General features: G+C 40.2%; 1 protein-coding gene across 1 annotated transcript in view; it reads right to left on the reverse strand.

Annotated features, from left to right (window-relative positions):
• LOC125687414 (atrial natriuretic peptide receptor 1-like) overlaps positions 1–8,845 on the reverse strand; it is a 67,423-nt gene extending 58,578 nt beyond the window's left edge. Inside the window, exon 1 of the mRNA XM_048932540.1 lies at positions 8,579–8,845. Within this exon, the coding sequence (XP_048788497.1) occupies positions 8,579–8,845 (267 nt within the window). The remainder of the gene's footprint in view (positions 1–8,578) is intronic.
• Positions 8,846–17,469: the final 8,624 nt, after the last annotated feature.

A 17,469-nucleotide genomic window follows, 5' to 3' on the forward strand; every position in this document is an offset into this window, starting at 1 on the left:
CCTGTTACTTTCTTTCATCAAAAGATGTAGTTTCCTAGTCCTTTTGGCTGGTACTTTTTCTGAGTCAGGGCAGGCCTTGGGTTGCCCCTTGCTGTGCAAAAGTGCTAATACAAATCAAGCACTGGCTGTTCCCTGTTGTTTCTGTGAGCATAGGTTTTTCAAGTGACATACATTGGCTCAAGGAGCTTCAAAGAAGTGGAAAAAAAAACCAACTGGATTCCATATTCATGTTACTACAAAAGGACAGAATGTGTAGAACTTCTTCCTGCAGTGTTTTTTACAGCTGTGAACGTGGTCGTACCTGATTCCTTTTGAGATGGGTGGCAGATGCCTTCGGTCTTTACTTTTTATGTTTTGCCCTTAACAATGTAGATTTCTTCTTCAGTTTACTTCATTTCCTAACTGGTACTCTGCAACTGTGAAGGTGTTGTTTGAATAAGGCAACCACTGAAATTAGGAAAAGCTGCCTTGCCACAACACTGTGTATTCCGATACAAACAATAAGTTAAAAATATGTTGCTTGCTCTTCCTCATAATTTTCCCTTGGAATATTAGTAGAATATATGCATAACTCAAAGATAATCCACTCCTCTTATCATAACACAAAGAAGAAAGATCAGGGGACTCTGTTGTCTTGTGCTTAGTGCTTTCAGAGCTAAACAGTAAAATAGGACATGGTATAAGTGTGAGTTAAGGACAGGATTATCAGCTCAACAAATCCTCTAGCTTGGAAAGATATTATTGTGAAAAAACAGACATCCTGGTACGGGAACCTGCACAGAATCTGAAGGGACTGGAGGTCTCTCTTCCTGACTGCTGTTAAATCTATTGGACTCAAATACTCCTGAATCTTTTAATTTTTTGCTGCCACCGGTGAGTACCAAAATTGAATCAAGAAGAACTGAAAAAAACCTTTCTGCTCTTCTGTTTGGTAACATTTCAGTCTTCATTCAGGTCTTAGTGCAAAGAATGTCTAAGTTTCGTAACCAAGATGCATCAGGAATCTTATTTCAAACATAACCACTGCTTTTAAGAAAAGGAATAAAAATACAAGCACGATGTCTTTTGAATACCACTGGGTGCCAGTGTTGTCTTATTATGGCAGTATCATTTCACTACTTTTCTCTCTTGAATTGTTTCTGTTTGCTTTTAGCAGTGATATCAGTTCCTTCCAAACAGTGTTTTGTCCCTTGTGCCTGACAAAGCTGTGTAATGCTTTGTAAAGCAGGGAGTACCTTCACATTTGCTTTACCTGTGCTTCTGGATTTCTTGGGAGGTTTCCTTCTTAACCCCACTCTTTCTGTAATTGTCTTCTTAATAATGAGCGTGTGAGCGTATGACTAACATAGATAATGTGTCAGACACCGCTTTCCTATCCTGTACACTGTGAGAAATGCTTCCACTTGCTGGAGGAGATTCCTGCACCAGATCACATGGGATGGCCAGGGTGGTCCTGTGACACCTCAGCACCCAGAATCCAGGGCAAAATGCCCACCAGACTGCGCCCACAGTGCCAGTCATTCCAAGGGACTGCTCTTCAGTGCGAGGTGCTTGAAATGCAGCCTCATATTACTTGCCATTGCCTACTGTAAATTTACTTCATTACCTACCATAGCTTTCTGATTCAGTGCTTGTACTACATGATGCTACCAACCTCATTTTAAAGGCTGCAGTGTTTGTGTTTAGTTTTGTATTTTTCCAAGTACCATTAGTCTACCCAGGAAAGGGCTATTCTCGTTTATTAACATGGGGAGTGGATTCAGTTAGATAGCTCTGTTGTTTCACACTTCAGCAGATCTTTGTGTCACTCTTTTGGATGCTGTTCCATTAAATTGGTGCCTAACGCTGAGATTGAAAACTCTTGTCACTTTGATAAAAGCCATTGAGACAGATAATCAAAACAGTCGCACTTGTACCACATAACTGAATGAACAGTTAGCAATTAATTGTGATTTTAAGAGATCACAGACATGTTTTTTTGCTATCAGTAACTGATGTATACAGTTACATCAGGAATGTGAGAATGCTATTTATTGATATTCCTCAAAATTGCTCAAAACAGTCTAGATCTAGATCTGGATCTAGTAGCTTAAAACAGTCTAGATCTAGATCTGATTAAATTTCCTGGTGTTGCTCAAACTCCTTAGTGCTAGATCTGTAAGGCAGTTTAGTATGTAGGGTGTGAATAGAACACCATAAAAACTTTATGTTTAATTAAAATAGATATTCTTACGGGGCATCATGCAAGGCAGTGCAATACACAGCATGTCAATATGAAGTTTACTTTATAAGCAAATTTTTATAACCACAGCTTTTCTGGTTCTAAGTGTAAAAAAAATGGATTTGTCCTCCTCTCCCATCAAATCCTTCTGTTTCACAAATTTTTACACACACATGCGTATTCATGTAGAAATCCGGGCTCATAAAGTTTTCACTCTGAGTACCATTTGGTATGCAGTTATATAATCTTACTTCTGGGTAAAATTTAAGATAAAAATTCCCATTGTGATCATGATTCCCATCAGTGATACCATCACAGAAAAGAGGCCTTATGTTTAGAAGGAAATTAATACAGAAGAAATACACTGTATTTCTTGAATATGTCTTCAATTCAGATGTGTATTGAAGCATGCTTGGGGATGCATCTGAGCAATAGCATACACTTACTGTAAGGGAGTTCATGAAGAAATCTAAAATTATGGACAATATATTTAATTAGTACCATCTGATTAAAAAGTACCATTGAAAAAAAAAAAAACAGTTTTTTTTTCCTCTGCAATTCTTTATTAAAATGTGCCTGTGATTGTGGCTGTGTTGTGTACATTTACACTCTTGTTCACGCAGACAGCCTCTATTAAGCTTAGCTGAGAGGACCAAAAGTTTGTTCACTAGGGCACCTGAGGACACAACTAGTCACAAACCTGTGGATGTTTGCATGGAATCATCTTTGTGCTCTTCAGTTTCCCCTAGTTCACAGTGTCCTGACATACCCACAATGGTGATAGGTCTGTTTCTCATTCCGTGATGGCCTTGGCTGCCTTACCTTGAAGTCAAAGCCATCTTTCCTGCTAGTGGTGTGTCATGTGCCAGTGTCATCTTGACACAGGTACCGGTGTGCTTTAATCTCCTCCCAGGATGCAGCCTACGTGCCAAATGAACCGTTTCTCAGTGGCTCCCTGCCCAAGGCCCCATGTAGCTGAATACTTGCTTCCCAAGCTGTTCCCCATAACATCTGCAGGAATAATGTAACTTGAACAGCAGTGGGGGGCTGGAGACTCAGCCACATGCTTAGGATGGTCAGACTAGCTGGCTGCCATACTGCTGCCAAGACACCAAGACTTGCTGCAGGAACGTGCCACCTGCTTCACCCCATAGCACACTGTGGTGTGAGATGGGTGTTATGTCAGAGGCATGACAGATAGCTCGACCAGCTGCTGCCCCATGCTGTGGGACATGGCAGAGGAGAGGAGATCATCTGGGTTCTATCTGTAATTCAGTTTTTAGTTAATGTGCTTTAAAGGAATCTGTGAAATGAAAAGATGAAAAGCTCTTTTCATTATCTGATATGGAAAGCACACTCAACTTTTGCACTAATCTCCTCTGTTGGAAAAAGTCATTAAGGTGTGTCCCTCTCTTAGCTCTGCTCCCAATATTTGTTATCAGCATGAATTCTGCGGTGATCCTGAAGCTTCCACAGCCTTGCTGACTTTTTGGGTGCAGTGGAGGTATCACCTACCATGACAGCATATCACTGCAGGTCATTGAATATTTGCTCATATTGAGAACTCCTCAGAGTTCTTCAGGTCCTCTGTTTTCACCCTGTTCAAGAGCTTGTTGCTCTGGGATGAATGATATTGCATCAAGTTTTCAGGAGAGAATTTGGTTGCTGAAGCAGCAGAGCTTGTGCTTCAAGACTGTGTTGCCCTCAAGACCAGATTTCTGGAGAGCAGCATCTTGAACTGGTTCCAGTGAAAAATATGGATGAAGGTGTTGTGGCTTATGTGCTGTACAGCCAGCAGCCTGTTACACTGGGAGACCCAGCCAGTTAGCCTAGGAAAATAGACAAGACTTAGATGCAAAATAAAAGCTTATATGCTTGTAGGTGCCTCTGCCCAGCCTATGTCTGAGCTCTGTCAGGAACTGCAGAAGATATATTTGCATCCAAGACAATTTGTGCATCCAAGACAAATGAAACAGGAAGAAACAGATAACATTTAAAAGTTGTCTTGTCCATAACTTTACTGAACTTGGGAACATACCAGCATGCAAAGAAACAGAATGTTTAATGCTGTAAACCAGAATTCTACATAGTTCACGGTAGGTCTTCTAGATCTCATTGCACTCAATGCTGAGACCATTGCTTCTTCCATGTATATTGGTAACAGAGGCTTGTGATGATCTTTGGTGATAGAATAATTTCCTGGAACTCCAAAGCAATTTACACTGTGCATGACTTCTGCCTTGTCTTCTGCAGTTTGAACCTTGGGCCAAGCTGGTAGTTGGTCTTTAGAAGGAAACCAGCACTGGTTTCTGCTGTGCCCTTAGAAAAGAAATTATTATTCTCATCAGAGGGACTACAGTGAGCTTCTTGTTATATGTTCTAGGCATGTTTAGATTCATACTCCTCTCCGTTTCTGCTGGAATCTCTGTTAAACATCAGCTTTAGTTCCTTGGGTCTCTGACTATTCAACACTGTATGTATTCTGCCCTGGACTGCGTGGACTGCTTCCGTTGTCCCAAGTTGAGCTTCTTGTTTTTTCAAATGTGAAAAGAATCAGCCCTGAAAGGATTTTTCTTTTGTTTTATAAAACTCACACGCTGTTGTGACTATAAAATCAAAGTTGTCATAGCTAAAACCTGTGCATGGTTTAGGTTGCTTCATTTTCTGAAAATAGCTACTCCCATTGACCCAACTTAGAGAGCTATATTATGGGTTATTCTCTTGGTAAAAGCCTTAACATTCCTCCAAGAATTTTCAATTATTTTCTTCTGTGCAATTTATGGTACATAATTTCCTGTTTTCACAGTATTGTCAAAATATATCCTTGAAGTTTGCCTTCAATTGATAAAAAGTTGGGAAGTCAGACTTAGGAAGAAACTTTCAGTAAATTTGCTTTCTGACACCTAATGGTCAAAGAGCAACAGGACCCTACTGCAAGACCATATGGAAAAACTCTTGGCTTGCCCTGTTACCTCCTTCTTGGTAATCCCTGCATTCACTGAAAACAACTAAAAAGTGCTCACAGTTTGCAAAATACTGTGGCCAGTACATTGTAAAGAAAATTATTCTGTCCTCGTAACCTTGGCACAATTCATGTGACTTGACTGTTGATGAAGTTTCCTCTGTTTCCTCTGGACAACAAATATGAAAGGCTGCTGTAACTCACAGAATGATAAGACAGTCTGAGACAAATCTCAGGCTTAAACTTTCCTCAAAGAACAAGGTGTTAGAAAGCTCAATTCAAGATTTGAAAGAAAACAGAAGGGCTTGATCTGTTCTGAGAGGGATCTGTTTTGCAAGCAACAATAGTTGCTTGCAAAATACTATGTCCCATTCATGCTAAAAAGCTGAAATCCATGTAACGTCTTTGTTCTTGGTATTACTCTACTGTCAGCTTGTGAAGGAGCTTAACTTTTACAGGATGATGGTCTTAGTGTTGAGATAAACTTTCTTGATGATTATCTGGTGGATTTGTCTGGTCTTCAATACCGTATCTTTGGCCAAGCCTAATAATTCTGTCTTCAACAGAGTCAGCAATAACTGCAGCTGGAGCTGCAGCTGTGGGAGGTATGTTCAGGGAGTTTCTCCTGGCTCCCACTGACTGCATTATTAGAGTGGAATGAAAAGATGCTTTGAATACCAAGGTAAAGCAACTAAACATCTGTGTGTGTATGGAGACTACTTAGGGCTAGATATGGGAGTGAAAGAGACTGCTGGAAAATAGTAGTAAAAGAAAGGCAAAATGCATAGTGGAAATATTAGAGTGGAGAGACTAACCCTTTCAGATGGGGCTGTAGTTCTGAATTAACTTTCAGTGTAACAAGGAACAGGGGAAGATTTGAGGCGTGGAGAACTTTGACTTGGCAAGAGAAGACACTGGAACTGGTCCAAGGAGAAAAAACTAATATAAATTACATAAAATTAAATTAAATATTGGGCAGTGAGAGTGGAAGCCTGGAGTCAGTAGAGATAGCACAGCACGTTGTGCAAACTGCAAATGTCACAGTCCGATGTTGTACTCAGTTAGTGAGAGGGCTGTGCATCATCAGACATCTAACATTTTCTCATGTTCTGGATGTTCTGAGGACAAGATCTTGCTGAAAGTAGTGATTTGTTGGAATCCCAGTCCTGTTTTCTCCCTTCTGCCTCTCCATCTCCACATATGCTCTTCTCACGAAATTCTTTGTGTTGACCTGGATTTGGGAGGTTACACCACCACGATATCTTTTACCATGAGAGAAGCTGCTTCGGGATAAAATGGTACATTGCACTTGCAACCCACAGACTTGTCATCAGTTTATTTGGAGTCATGAAGACCTTCCTATATCTTACAGTATGGGGCGTATGCATCCTGCTTGACATGAACTGCCAACGCTTGATAACTGGGCCAGCAAAGTGAAAACCTCGTCTCTTAGTAAAGAAAATACAGTTGGCTATTTGTGTTGCAGAAACCGTAGCCTCAAGCATAGCCTCTGTATATATTTAGCAGAAGTTATTTGGTTACTGAATTGTGTCACGCATGCTCTTAGGCTTTATGATGAATGGCAATCAAATACCATGCAGTGATGCCTATCACTTGACCTGATAATGAGAAAATTACAGAGGAAAATACTTTTAATGAACCTCAAGCATGGTAACTTTGAAAGAAAATAGAGCAAAAGCTTGTGAGGTGACACTGAGAGAATTATCCTATGTGGTTTTATTAAAGCTCACTAAATAAAGACTGAGGACATAGTCTCTTGCCACAGTGCTTTTCAGCTGATTTCTGTAGATTATGTCTGCAACTGAATATATAATTGAGTGTCTTGTGGGTGACTCTCATCAAAGCAAGTAATTTTTGCATCTGACTTCTTGACCCTTGTGCTCCTCACCTGTTTTCATCTGTCCTTCTTTCTGAACATGAGAGACAAATCACATGACTTAGTTCATATGCATGTGGCTGTGTGGGTTTCTGGAGCAGAATGTGACAAAAGCATTTTTCCACTGTTCTGTTGCCTGCTTAATTTCATTACTGTGCACAGAAGTACAGCGAGACTGGGAGGAAAAACTCTTTGTGAGACAAAAGTATACTTCAAGTGTGAAGAATGTAGACAAGCCTAAATGGACACTAAAAATTGACTGGAAGGAGTGATGCAATTTTTAGTTAAGGGATCTTAGTTTTTATTTTAAAATAAGAGGCAATGAGCTCACAGTAACTTGCACTGAACTGATAATATTCCATTTGTTCACCAATCCATGTGGTCGTGGCTAAGTGCATTACTTAAGAAGACAATTTTAAGTTTCTGAAGAGTTTCTCATATTCTTATGCTTAAAATAATCTTTTTCCCCTTGAGGCATCTTAAACTGAAGGTTTCACTAGAAGAACTGAGTGGTATTTCTAATTCTCTTGAGTGAAATTTTTTAGCTGATAACTGAAAAACTTCCTTTTCTTTCCTTCCTTCATTTTTCCTTTGGAAATTGGAATGCAAAGGGTTACACGTGAAAGAGGTGAATGGTCCCTGGGACTGTATTGCACTGTTTCTTGAAGATTAATGAGGGAAGAATCCTCCTTCAGAGGAAAATGCTGTAATAATCTGACACTCTTAAACAACTGTCTGTGAACAGTGTTGTACAAGCCTGGTCTGCACATGTCCTCTTGATGGTGTGGAGCATCCAGAGCTGTTTTTTGCATAAAGAGTATGCACCTGTGCTAACCCACCTTTAAAGATAGCAGTGAGAAGGGAGGCTTCATATTGTGCAGTGTGGGGCTACCAGGGAAGGGCTGAAATCACCAGCTCTTCAAAATCCTTATCAAATGCCCTAATGGCTCACCTACACACACCCTGTTGGCAGCCTCCAGTCAGAAGCAACACAAGATTTCAATAAAAACTGTTTTGCAACCCAGAGTCCTGAGGAAATTAGCTGACACAGTCACTGGGACACTCCTGATGATATTGAAAAGTCATGGCAGTCAGGTGAAGATTCTGGTGCCTGAAAAAAAAAGGCAATATAGCACCCATTTTTAAAAAGGATTAAAAGAATGACCCAAAGAACTATCAACCTGTCAGTCTCACCTCTGTTCCAGGAAAGATGATAGAGAAGATCCTCCTGAAAGCAGCATGAAGGTACATGAAAGACAAGGAGGAGTTACAGACAAGCACGGTTTCACCAATGGCATGTCCTCCCTGACCAACCATGTGTTTTTTTATGATGGTGTAACTGCTTCTGTGGAAAAGGGAAGAGTCCCTGAATGTAGTCTATTTGGACTGTGGTAAGGTGTTTGGCACGATCCCCATAACATCCTTCTCTAGAAATTGGAAATATATGGGTTTGACAAATGCACTGCTTGATGGTGAGAAACTGGCTATGAGATTGTACCCAGAAAGTGGTGGTCAACATGTGGATGGAGATCAGTGATGGGTGGTGTCCCTGAAGGCTTAGTATGGACAAGTTCTCCTCCTTGGTGAGATCCACAGTGAGATTGACTACATCCTCAGCAAGTTTGTGGATGGCACCAAGCTGTGTGGGGCTGCCAGCACACCTGAGGGATAGGATGCCATTCAGATAGACAGGCTTGAGACATGGGCCCAAATGAACCTTATGAAGTTCAAGAGATCCAAGTGCAAGGTCCTGTACCAGATTCATGGCGGTCCCTAGTATGAAAACAACATGGGAAAATAGGATAGAGGATAGTTGAAAAGAACTTGGAACTACTGGTGGATGATAAGATGGACATGAGCCAGCCCAGAAAGCCAACTGTATCCTGGGCTGCATCAAAAGCAGTGTGGCCGGCAGGATGAGGGATGTGATCCTGCCCCTCTAATCTGTGCTGGTGAGACCTCATCTGGACTACTGTGTCCAGACTGGGAGACCTCAGTACTGAAGAGACATGGCCCTGATGGAACGCATCCTGAGGAGGAGGACCTCAACAGTGATCCTTGCCTACCAGGTCAGGCTGAGAGAGCTGGGGCTGTTCAGCCTGGAGAGGAGAAGGCATCAGTTAGACCTGAGAGCCACCTTTCAGTGTCTAAAAGGGAGACAGAAGAAATAAGGGGACAGACTCCTTAGCAGGGTCTGCTGTGACAGGACAAGCAAAAATGATTTCAAACTAAATGAGGAGACACTTAGATTGCATTGGATATAAGAAAAAAAAAAGTTTTTTACAATAGTAATTTCTACAATAATACAAAATACAAAGGTGAAGCACTAGAACAGATTGTCTAGAGGGATGGTGAATGCCTCGTTCTTGGAGACATTCAAGATCAGGCTGTACTGGGGTTTTAGCAGCCTGATGTCTCTGTAGAGAACTAGGACAAGGGAATTAGGCTTGCTGGCCTTTGAAAGTCCCTTCCAACTCAAATGATCCTACGATTCTATGACTCTGTTTAACCAAAGTTGCTTTTTGTGTGAACATTTATGGATGGTAGTGAGGAATTACTAGCAGGTGACTAATCAAAATTTAGACTGAACTGTGCCTTACTCTATAAAACAAGTGCCTGATTTTCTAGAAAAAGGGTTTGATTCTAAGCTATTTTTCTGAAAATAATGTAATTTATTTTTAATGTATAGCTGTCACTTCTTTTTTGATCTGTCTGTGAGCTGTAGTGTTTCTGATCATTTGAGGCTGATGGCAAATTTCCTACTGATTTACTGCAGAATAATAACAGTTATACTATGATTAACTTGCTGTAGCGAATAATTCTCAACACTGATCAAGTCAATATTACAGAGACTTATTTTTTTTTTACAGAATAATTTTGCAGTAAGTTCTTCCTGATCATTCAAGTTATTTGTTGCCCCATTTGCAGAAGGTGGCAATTCCAAAGGTCAGGTATTTTACTGAATTTTTATGAATTTATTACCAGAATACTGAATATTCTATTCTGCAAATATTCTACTACTTACTGTAAATCAGCCTTATAAAGCTTCAAAGCGATCCTTTTGGAGTTCTCCCTGGCTGCTAATTTAACATTATCTTGGCTGAAATGAGAAACTGTATCCCAGTTAATAATGGAGATTTGTGTGCGAGTTTTGTGAGTGTGCTTTAGCTAATGGAATACAGTGATTTTTGTACTGAACTTTTCCCTACCACGCAGACAAAGATCCTCTTTGAGAAGAAATGCTTGAAAATACCACTAAACACTGCTATCCTTGTCTTCAAAACAGTGAGATCTTATGCAATTTTAAATAGGATGAATTTATTTATTTTTTTCAGTATGGAAGGATCCTATATGGATCATTTTGCTGCATGCAGAAAAATAATTTTCAGTTAAGGGTTAAACATGGTTAGCAGACACATAATACTGAACCTTCTCTCTAATTAAATGGATAAAACTCTTAATGGCTTAGGAAACCTGTTTTTTTTTTCCTGCAAGGTTGTTCTTAGAGATTGTACCAGTGAGAAATCCTATCCTCTCACCTGATGGAGTCATTCTTAATCAAAGCCAGCTTTCTGGCCTTGGGAACAAAGCTCCGCTAGCCAAAGATGAGAAACAGGTCTCTTTTTTTGCCTCAGGGAAAAAAAAAATAAAAAGAATGAGAAAAGTCAGGACATAAACAGGAAGCAGGGCAGATGTCTGAAGGCTTGGGTTTACCTCTTTTACAGGTTTTCAGGGCTATAAGAGATGCCAGAGAGAGCAAACCATCCCTTAGCTTGGCTTTTCAGGCCTCTGACACAAATCAGACAGCATGTTCTTGGTTTCTTTGGATTTTTCAACAGTCTTAACCCAAATCTTTATTGTCAAGTTTATAGCTATTTTTTTGCATTAATTTATCAGATGAGGGAAGTAAAACGCTCTTCGGAAGGTAGTGCTGCTACTGTGGCTTACTCTAGAAGAATATTTGGCTTCTTTTTCATGATTTTGGCGTCCAACATACATTGTTATTTCTTGATATATAATATTATCCTTGAAAATTAAGATTACCTAAATAGGTGGCAGCTCTGGCTCTCCCCTGGTAGAGCCAGCTCCATTAAACACCAGATAACAGCAGCAGGATTTCAGGTGATGAGTGCTTGTAAAAGCCAGGCATTTGGCCTGTGGGATGAAGAATAACTGTTTATTTGTACCTGCAGTAACATGGTTATAGACTGACACTTAACACTTGATGTAAAAAGAAAAATTTTTATCAGCAATGGAAATAGACTGCAGACAGTACTGTACTTGCAAAAGGGAAATAGAGCTGGCTGAAATGATTTAATACTTACTGTTAAAGCCAGCCCTGTTCTTCACCTGATAGCATTAGGCATTGTGGGTCAGATTCACAGAAACAAGCAATGTTTCCCAAATAACCTGCACTTTTTATGTAAAACAGGTACAGTCTGGTCTGCCCCAGAACTGTGTCTGAATCACTTACCAGAACAAACAACCAAGATTATTTAAGCAATCCATCCAGCTGCTGAAGGAAGACTCTTTGAAGTGTGGTTCATAAAGTGCCCCATGGCTTAAGTGATAATGCACTTAGGACCTACATCAGGGTAGATACCACATGCCTTTTTTGAAGATACATAACTTATTCAACCAGAGACCAGTACAGAGACATGTTTAAATGTCTTTCCCTTTACCTAACCATTTTTTTTTCTCTTCTGACTGATCCAGAAATTATCCTGAGGTCAAGGTATGAAAATAATTTATTTGTTATGAATTTGGGCTTTGCAGATGTTGTGTTCCTCCTTATGATTCTTTCTATGCATATGTTCAGGGAAGGCTAATAGATGACTATAGAGAATTGTGCATCATTTCTGATCATAAGTTAACTTTTTGTCAATAAAAGAATTTTTAGAAAAGGTTGAATGTAAACTTATTTGACAGGGAGAAATCTGAAAAAAACACCAGGAAAAAAAGAGGAGACTGAAAGGGAAAATTGGAGATGGGACAAGGTAGGAACAAATTATAGAATCATAGAATCATAATCATTGCAGTTGGAAAAGATCTAGCCCAACCACCAACATACCACCATCATGCCATGCCAACCATCTCACTCCGTGCCACATCCACATGCCTCTTGAACACCTCCAGAGCCAGTGGCTCTACCACCTGCCTGTTCCGGTGCCTGACCACTCTTCCTGAGAATTTGGTTTGTCTTTGCAAATTTGTCTGGGAGAGGGATCCAATCTGTGCTTTCCTGTCCTTTTCTGTCTTTTCACTGTATCACCTAAAGAGCAGACTATGTTGTTACAGAAGGAATTCAGTGCTAGAAAACTCAAAAGCAGTTCTTAGTGCTAACTGTTGTGACTGTGCACAGCTAGGTCTCTTTCTGGACACCACGTAACATTCAATGGCAATGTTTTTAAAGAGAAAAAGGAAAATTTGTTTATTTTTCTTTTTTTTTTCTTAGAACTTTATCCATGTAAGAGGTTGTAACACCCTTCATAGTGCTGAGGTAACAAATTTTGTTCAATATAAAGGGCACTTTCTTTCCCAGTGTGCAAAATACTGACCTGAAAATGAGCAAAGAACCCAAAATGATAGAATCCTATAGAATGCCATCTACATCTGATTAGCTGTGTTACAATGAAGAAAATGCAGAATTTACTGAGATCCTAATTAAAAGTATTCTACATTATCCAAAAGAAATCCTCTTCTCACTAGAAAATACAAGCGAAAAGAGTCAGTGGGAATAATTTTCACAGAATTTCTTAGAATGGTGTAGGTTGGAGGGGACCTTAATGATCATCTAGTTCCAACGTACTGCCATGCACAGGGTGCCAAACAATAGATCAGGCTGCGTTAAATCAGGATCCCATCCAACCTGGCCTGGAGCACCTCCAGGGATGGGGCACCCACAGCTCCTCTGGGCAGCTCTGCCAGGGCTGCAACACTCTGAGTAAAAAATTTAATCCTAATACCTAACCTAAATCTCCTCTCTTTATTTTAAAGTCGTTCTCCCTTGTCCTATTGCTATTTGCTGTTGTAAAAAGTTGTTCTTCCTCCTGCCTGTAAGCTGCCCTCAAGCACCGGAAGGCTGCAGTGAGGTCTTCTCAGAGCCTTCTCTTCTTCAGGCTGAACAAGCCCAGTTCCTGCAACCTTTCTTCATAGGAGAGGTCCTCCATCCCTCTGATCATCCTCATGGCCCTCCTCTGCATCTGCTCCAACAGCTTTACATCTTTCCTGTACTGGGACCCCAGACCTGAATGCAGTACTCCAGCTGGGCCTCACAAGGGCAGAGCAGAGGGGGACAATCCCCTCCCCGTTCCTATTGCTACCTCTCTGTTGATATAACCCAGGATTTTGTTGGCCTTACCGGGCTGAAAGTATACACTGCCGGCTCATGTACAGCGTTTTGTCCATCAGGATCCTCAAATCTTGATGAATTAGCATTAATAAACAAGCATAACTTACTAATTGCTGAAGATATGTTCTTTTGTTAATCACTTACATATGTACTTCTCTTAAAACGTTTGATTTTATGTAAGAATAGAGATCCATCCAGTACCGTTTCACATCTTCATTAACATTCTAGACAGTAAGGCAGAGTTTACCCTAAACAAACTTTCTGATAACCCATAACTGGGAGGAATGGTATATAAATCCGAGGGGTTTGGTGCCACAAGGTTGTGGAGTCTCCTCCTTGGAGGAGGTATCCTTGATTGAGCAGGGGTTGGAACAGACAGACTTAGAGGTCCCTGCCAACCTCACCCATGCTGGGATTCTGTGCTAAGTACTATAACAGAAATCATAATCCAACAAAGCTGAGGAGGATAATACACAACTGTTTTTCCTAAATTTATGCTGACTCACTGGAATGACTGAAACTGCTCACGGAAATGCTATGATTCAGAGAACAAGGTAGCCAGTATGGAACAGAAAGTAGGTGAAACTCATTCAGCAATTGTTCTTTTTCTTCCATTTCATATTCAAGGACTTGTGTATGTGTAGCTCTAGGTGAAAATTTGCTGCTGTTTGGTTTCTGTGATGAGTAGTGAGAATCTAAGGTTATACTTTCTTGTGTGTCAGACAGACTATGTCATTTGGGACACCGAAACAGCAGCAGTATAGAATGTCATGGAATTCCGATCTTTCAAGTAATTTGATTACAAACTGAAGTCTATTAAACGTCTTAAATTCCATTTTGCTTTGTTGTTTAACCTTTCTGCTTTAATGATGTACTCTTGATTAATCAGTGTTTATTGCCCTTCAGGAGGATATTTGCCTCTAAAAATATTATTTACTTTAATAGTTAAGAAATGGGAAGCTTGTAGTGTGTTCACACTGCAATATTTGGGACACACAGAACACTCTGAGGAACCCAGTTTATCTACTGCAACTCAGTTTCCAGATTCCACATTCATGGTCTCAGTTTCATTTAAAGAATGTACTTATTTAACCAGTTCCCTGGGCACGGTTAGAGAGTGAGATGCAACAGGAAATCACTTTTTCATGTTTTGAAAGTGAATCCAGAGTATTTCAAATTCTATTTTCTTCCCTCATCTCCAGGAATGGACATGAGAATCCAGGCTTTCTTTGCTCTGTGCTGATGTCCTATCTACTGTGGACAAACATCTTGTTTACTCTATTCTTTCTTGCCTAGGTTTCCATTACATGTAACTGTGCACAGGGCAACTACCTATTTCTTGAAATCATCTTTGAGATAATCTTTCCACAGAGCAGTGACACTGAGGATATGAGAGGAGAGTTGGTCAGTTTCTTAGGCAGACTTCTCCCAGATGCTGATTTATAAAGAATAAAAACTGGAATTTTATTTCCCTATTTTCTTTGTTTCAAAGATTGGTAAACAAGGCAATTTTCTTGTCAGGTTTGAGGTTTCTTAACCTTTTCAGACAAAATATGGCACAGTATTTTGCATGGCACATCTAGTTTGGAATCACCTGGGCTTCATTTGGAAATGACATGAGAAGATCTGATTTTGTGTTTAATTTTAAATGAAAACCATGTGGTGGTAATGCTGAGCAGCAAACACTCCTCTTTCTTCCCTTTACCTCCAGCTCCACCAGATGAAAAGTATTAATATGAATAAAGAGGTGGCATGAATCCAGGACAAGAGATCTAGAGCTCCTGAGTAAAGAAAACTTACAGCTCTAGTTAATGCTACAGTACGAATCAAGCAAGAATCTCCACTGTAGAGGAAATAAAAAGCAGGGTTCTAGAAAGGTCAGAAAACAAAACATTGTTATGTACAGTAGGAATGGAACTACATCTGCTGAACTAGTTTGATGTGGAGCGTACACACACTGCAGGGTGCAGGTATTCTTGAGACTGCTTCCACCCACATGGAAAGATGCCTTTTTTTTCAAGGTGGTACTTTCAGATTGAGTTAGCTGGCTTGTACTGTAATGATGCATACATTCCTGGGAAGAAAAAGTAGCGCATCTTACTTTTTCCAAGTGAGGACTCAATGCCGGGAAGTGGCAAACACAGCACAAAAATGTAAATATAACAATGGAAACAAATAGAAACCATGCAAAGATTTCTGGGCCCTGTGAGACCACTGGACCATAGACTTGTTGAAGGTGCAGATCTTGGGTTTTGTTTTGCTGGCAAAACCAATGTTGTTATTGTCCTTTCGTTAGACAAACCAAACTGAGAAATTCTGTATCTAAAACCAATGGACAAAGCCTGAAAAAAGCATTCTCTGAAACTTTCAAGAAATTAGGTGTCAAGTCTCCCAGATATGAAAGTTTTGCCACATCTTGAACCATCCAGCAGAGCTACATGCAACACAAGATGACTTCCAAGCAAGTTTCACCTTCAGTTGTTCCTGTAGGGCTGTGTCTCCCGCAAGCACTGTGCTGCAGGTTGGCAAAGCTGTGATCTGAGATAATAAAAAAATGCTGGTCGGGTGAAATGTGAACCTAAGTCTTTTACAGCTGCAGTTTTGGTCAGTGAGAAGAAGTTCTGTCTTGAGAGTTTTTCTCTTCCTTTCTGCTGCCCTTTACCTACTCATCTTCATGAGAGTGCAGTGAACACTACACATACAATGTCAGGCAAGGTTGCCCCTTGCAACCCTCCCAACACTACAGGAGGTACTCAAAAGGCCAATCAGTCTGTGAATGAACTGAAGGGTGCACCACATGCTGTATATGTTGTGTTTCTATCTTCTCATTCTTTCATTACTCCTTTTCCTTCTTGTACCAGGGAACAAACTATTTCTGTGAAACTAATCTTGACTTTTTGTCATGAAACAAAGCAAGAAGCTGGAGGATTTTTAGCTCCTGCAGCTTAAAATAAATAAATAAATAAAAATAAAAAAAAAAAAAATTACATTTGTATTAAACAAAAAAATCCTACATATACAAGCTCTAATTTATCTGGTTTTGGTGGGCAGAAAATATGAGAAAACATGTTCCTACCTCTCTAATTAAGCTATCAGAGGAAAATGGCTTCACTATTTTAGATTGAATTTGGTTCTGTGATATAACAAAGCTGTAAAACTTGTCAGTGCTCTCCTGGCAAGTGGATGAGTGTCTTGTCAATTTGTATGAACGTTAGCTACTTGGAAGACAATTTGTAAATTAAGTGTCACTCCCAGCAGCATATGCAAGTGAGAATATCAGTACTTAGAGGTACTACAGAGCTTTCTGTGCACACATATAAGGCCCCTCTTCAAGCACTGTGTCTTGGCGTCGGAAGCCTTCTGAGGAAAACCAGATTTCTGAAAGAGGTGAGCTGCTCTTCAGCAGAACTGCGGTTTCATAGACTTTTCCAAAATCACATAAAGAGAAATGGTTTGTTTTTCTGGAAGTAACTAAATTATTTTTCTTTCACGATGAGAAATTCCAGATATCTGCATTGAAATTATTTTCTTCTTTCTCCATTGCATAAGAAATGTTCTCTAAACCCTCTTCAGAGAAAAAAATCAAAGTTTTCACCATTTCAAGCCCCTTTACGTTCCTGACTTTGGCAGCAGATGATCTGGCCTGCCTGTCAGGCTCAGTTCTGCAGTGAGTGCTTGCACGGGTGCACATAACATGCTCCCCCAGCCTCCCTCTACCTAAGAGGAGATTACAGCAGGAGGGGAGCTTGAGGTTGCAAGTGGCAGCTCCTCCTAGAACTTTCCGGTGGTGCTACACAGACATGTAGACATGCCCAGAGGCAAAACAGATGACTTGCACCCCGTCCAAGGCACACAAGCAGACAAGAAAATGGTTTTATGGGAAATTCTTTTCCAAAAGCATCAGCTATTAATACAGCTAAATGCTGACATCTGCTTAACAACAAAGAATGGTCTGCTGGTTGCAGGATGGATACAAAAGACGTGCATGCAAATACAGACATAGAATCATAGAACTGTAGAATATCCTGAGTTGGAAG

The sequence above is a fragment of the Lagopus muta genome, chromosome Z, assembly GCF_023343835.1.
Source record: "Lagopus muta isolate bLagMut1 chromosome Z, bLagMut1 primary, whole genome shotgun sequence".
NCBI classification, from domain to species: Eukaryota; Metazoa; Chordata; class Aves; order Galliformes; family Phasianidae; genus Lagopus; species Lagopus muta.